Below are 4520 nucleotides of genomic sequence, written 5' to 3' on the forward strand. Positions count from 1 at the left end.
CCCTTAGGGAGGGAATTCCAGGATTTTAACCCAGTGACACTGAAGGACGGTGATGTACTTCCAAGTCAGGAAGGGGAGTGGCTTGGAGATGGTAGTGGATCTACTGCCCTTGTCCTTCTAGATGGAAGTGGTTGTTAGTTTGGAAGGTCCTGTCTGAGGATCTTTGCTGAATTTGTGCACTGCATCTTGTAGAGAGTACACACTGCTACTACTGAGCGTCGGTGCTGGAGGGAGTGAATGTTGGGTGTGGTTGATGGACTACCCATTAAACTGGTTTGCCAGTGTCAAGTTTCAAACTCCAGACATGCAAACATCCCTCCCCTCCCTCCTTTCACTCTTCCTCTTTGTGTTTCTCGGTCTTTTTCAGATGTTCCCACAGCCCTCTAATTTTTAAAACAGAAAGAAAAATATTGTAAGCACCTTAAACAACCTCAAGGGTCTAGGCCCGAAACGTCAGCCTTCCTGCTCCTATGATGCTGCTTGGCCTGCTGTGTTCATCCAGCTCTATACCTTGTTATCTCAGATTCTCCAGCATCTGCAGCTCCTACTATCTCAGGGTATGTGTTTGTTGAACAGCATAATTAAAACACACATGAAGAAGGATCGCTAAATCACTCATCAGGAGTTGAGGAAACAAGGGTAGCAGGTGCACTGGAACAATACTGCTTGCAAGTTCCCCGCCAAGACACGCACACCATTCCAACTTAGAACGATACTGGGTCAGAATCCTGGAACTCCCTCCCTAACAGGCACTGTGCAGGGTGTCGCTACGCCACAGGGGGACTGTAACGGTTCAAGAAGGCGTCTCACCCCCACCTTCAATGGATGAGTAGGCGCGGCGATAAATGCCAGTGATGCCCACGTCCCAAGAACCAGTTTTAAAAAATGCACATTTACAATATATCTACAAAAAGGGGCTTTGAGAGCTCAGGAACCACTGAGCTGGATGGCGAGGTGCTATACTTGGAGTTTTTTTTTAAAAAGTTGTGGTGCAGTCAAAGGACTTGTTGTTACTGGTCTGTCAACAATTTATGAGCAAGATTCTCAAAAAACACATCACAAGCTGCCCCAGAGCAAGGGGTAGAAGGTAATCACGTAACATGACAGACTGAACTTTCCTTCACCACTTCAGATTCAAATAAAAAAAGTAAATATAAAAATCTTAAAAACACAGTAAGCAGAAATTAGAGAAGCCACCTAGAGAATACGTCTGGACACGGGGCAAGACAAACTAGTAACACATAGGAACATCTGTCAAACTCAATGACTAATTTACAACCCAGTAACTGCTCTATAAAAAGAAACTTAAAACTGATAGGTCTCACAGACATCATTGCAAGGTTTCCAGAATGTTGACACAATCCAACTGCCCCTGATTTTTCAATCAACTGCAGGGCAGTGCGAAACACCACTGGAGGATCAGCGACGAGGGAGCGGGCACCGTCGGAGGATCAGTGACGAGGGAGCGGGCACAATTAGAGGGCATTTATCCCTCTGCCCAGTCACGAAGAAAATAAACGATGCTTCTGCAATGACTGGGAGCTTGCTTTGCAATTCCTCTTCAGGAATACAGTACTCCCACAGAATTGTGAAGCAGGTTTGGACGTCCTGGGGCGATCCAGATGCAAGTCTGCCCTTCCATATCGAAGCAATCCATGCGTGGGGTCTCGGTGAAACTCAACAGATCTGCTCAGAAGAGAGACCGAGCTCGCCTCAATCCACCAGTCTCTCCTTGTGATGTTGACAATAAAATTTCTTTCGGACGAGGTCAAACGTCCAAGCTATCCACGTTCATGTCCCTGTGTTCAGGCTCTTACGGACGGCCCTTTCGCAATCCCCGGCTGCCGCAGAGTCGACACACTGCGAACTCAGGTCTTGACTGCTCAGGGCTCACATCAGCTTGACTCACAAGTTATCGTCGCGGTCCGGGGCAACCCACCCCCCGAAAAGAAAGGGGAACTTGCGACGGCAGAATACATTCACCCCGCCACTCCGACTCCCCAGCCACAAACCACCTCTCCCCTGTCCCCCGTACCCTACAACAGGCTTGGGAAACCTGGGTGTACCCCAGGCGGCGCGCTGCGGCTCCGATGCCGCTACTTCCCGAACCTGATGCCACTACTTCCCGAACCCGGCAGCCCACTCTCCTGCGTTCCACCCTCCCGGGGAGGGAGGGACGAGGCACAAAACAGCGCTGCCCCCAGCGCCACGGTCAGCCAATGGGAAGGCAGGGGAGTCCGCTCGGCCTCTCGTGCTACCCCGCTGGCCCCCTCCCCCCCCCGCCAAACACATCCCCGGCCCGCTTGGGGAGGGCAGGTACGTGTTCCATTGCTGTCACGATAATAAAAAAAAAACCATGAGTATATTATGGGGGGGGCAAAAAACGGACATTTGAAGACTCCCTTGCCCCCAAAATCCACAAAACTGAGGCCCCGTATATTTTGCTTTTTGTTGATTTACCTCCCCCACCCCATTCTTAACCATCCTATTCTTAGCAGGAAGCTACAGACATCTCTTACCTTGTTTGGGCGGTGGGGGGGGGGGGGGTTGGGGGGAAAAAAAGCTCGAAATGTGGCTATTTTAATGCACGGCGGCGGCGGTTGTTGTTGTAATACGGGAAGCGGGGTCAGCGAAGGGGAAAGACCTCCAGTGAACCAGCGTCGGCCTTCCCGCTGGTAATATTGGATTTTACGTGGTGTTTTGCTTTTACTATAGTATCTCTCCCTCTCCAGCCCATCCCCCTCCTCCGTCTCCTTCGCCCTCACGGAGCGGCCACAAAATGGCGGCGGCGCCGCAGTCGACAATCGGGCGGCTCCTTCCCCTCACGCCCCGGCGACGTGGGGGTGGGTGTTGCGTCCGCCCACGTCACCCCATTGGCTGGGAGCCATAGTACCGCCCAGCGCTCTCTGGACGTCTATTGGAGAAAGCGCCCGTCCGTAAAGGCGTCTGTGGCAGCCGATTGGTCTGGGAGACTGTCTGTCAGAGCGTGCTGCGGTCCGAATGGGCAGACCGCGTGTCCGTCAGCCGTCCGCGCCCCTCCGCCTGTCCCATTGGTCGGATGTCTCCGCGCCGTCCCGCCTACCCCTGTCGACCGTTGGTCCGCGCGTCCATCGGTCAGGCCAGGAGGCCAAATGATTGGCCTATATCAATGTCGATCAAGTCCATCCCCGCTCCCAATGGCCAGTATGCCCGTCCCTCAGCAGTAACCGCCCGCCGCCTGACACAATGGTCCCGCTACGGCTGCCACCATTGGTCAGTGCAGCCATCGCTCAAAGTCAACGCGACTCGATTGGGCATTATATTTGTCCATAAAAGTAAACGCCACGCCCAATGGCCTGTCCGCCCGTCCGTCAACAGTAACCGCCCACCGCCTGTCACAATGGCCTCGGGGGGGGAGGGGGTGAAAGACCAGCCTATGCCTACAACTATTGGCCTATTCGGCCATCAGTCAAGGGAAGCCGTCACATGATTGCGCAGTCTGTATGTCGGTCAAGGCAAACGCTACACCCAATGGTCAGTCCGCCTGTCCGTCCACGGCAACCGCCCTCCGCGTGACACAATGGTCAGCAAGGAGCTGTACCCTCCCGCCTATCACTACCGCCCCTCGCAAAACCCATTGGCCAGAATCGACGGAACCGCCCAGGGTGCCACCTCTGCCCAATGGTCAGTATGCACGTCTTTCAACTGCACACAGACTGATTGGCCTTTACACTTGTCCATCACGTTTCCACGTCCCCACTGCATCCTATTGGACAGTACAAGCCGCCTGGCCAGCCTCTCATTGGGTTAGCCGCCGGTCCGTCCAACGCCTATTGGCGGGTCACGTCTCCGCCTGATTCTCATTGGACTAGCTACCCGCCTATCCAGCGCCCGCCACGCCTCCAGGCACCGCCCCGCCTGACTCTCATTGGTCTAGCCTCCTGTCAGTCCAGCACTCCTTGCGCTTCCATTGGTGGTACGGCGTCCGCCTGGCTTTCATTTGGTGAGGCGCCAGTCTGTCATTGGTTGATCCCGCCTCCGCCGGAGTCCGATTGGACCCGCAACTGTCCGTCAGACAGACTCCCCAACACCCGTAGAATGCGAGAGAGTTAAAGAGGTGTCTTTGTTTGACAGTTTTATGAGCTACCCCTAGGCAGGTGGAATCACGATCCCCTGAAAGAATGGAATGTCTATCACATTACCTCTTCGAAGCCGACCAACCTTCTGGAGAGCCACCACGTTGGACAGCTGGTACACAGCAAGATCCCACAGACTGCAAAGAGCATGTTTGTTTTGGTGATGCCATTTTCTGCACTGACCCACGAAGCCTCCCCACCACAGGCTCTGAATCTAGACTTGCAGGAGGAGGCCGCCTCTAGTATCACTCACAAAGGCATGTTGACCCACTGACAGTGCGGCACTCCCTTGGCATTGACTCTTTACATTGTATCTAGCCCTGTACTGGGAGTGTTTGATGGAGGGAGACGGTGTAGAGTAAGCTTTACTCTGTATCTAACCCCGTGCTGTCCCCGTCTTGGGAG

General features: G+C 53.8%; 2 protein-coding genes across 20 annotated transcripts in view; one reads left to right on the forward strand and one right to left on the reverse strand.

Annotated features, from left to right (window-relative positions):
* LOC109926536 (RNA-binding protein 10-like) overlaps positions 1-2810 on the reverse strand; it is a 34282-nt gene extending 31472 nt beyond the window's left edge. For 13 of the 19 annotated variants that reach the window (XM_048619855.1, XM_048619848.1, XM_048619854.1 and 10 more), the window contains exon 1: positions 2520-2810. The gene's annotated coding sequence lies outside the window, so the exon portion shown is untranslated. The remainder of the gene's footprint in view (positions 1-2519) is intronic. The other 6 variants (XM_048619852.1, XM_048619850.1, XM_048619853.1 and 3 more) reach the window with 1 other exon arrangement.
* Positions 2811-3559: 749 nt separating this feature from the next.
* Positions 3560-4520, forward strand: part of LOC109926451 (ubiquitin carboxyl-terminal hydrolase 11-like) — a 17064-nt gene continuing 16103 nt past the window's right edge. The window contains 1 exon segment of the mRNA XM_048619935.1: positions 3560-3663. Coding sequence (XP_048475892.1) covers positions 3560-3663 — 104 coding nt within the window.

This window comes from Rhincodon typus, chromosome 44 (genome assembly GCF_021869965.1).
Source record: "Rhincodon typus isolate 14 chromosome 44, sRhiTyp1.1, whole genome shotgun sequence".
NCBI classification, from domain to species: Eukaryota; Metazoa; Chordata; class Chondrichthyes; order Orectolobiformes; family Rhincodontidae; genus Rhincodon; species Rhincodon typus.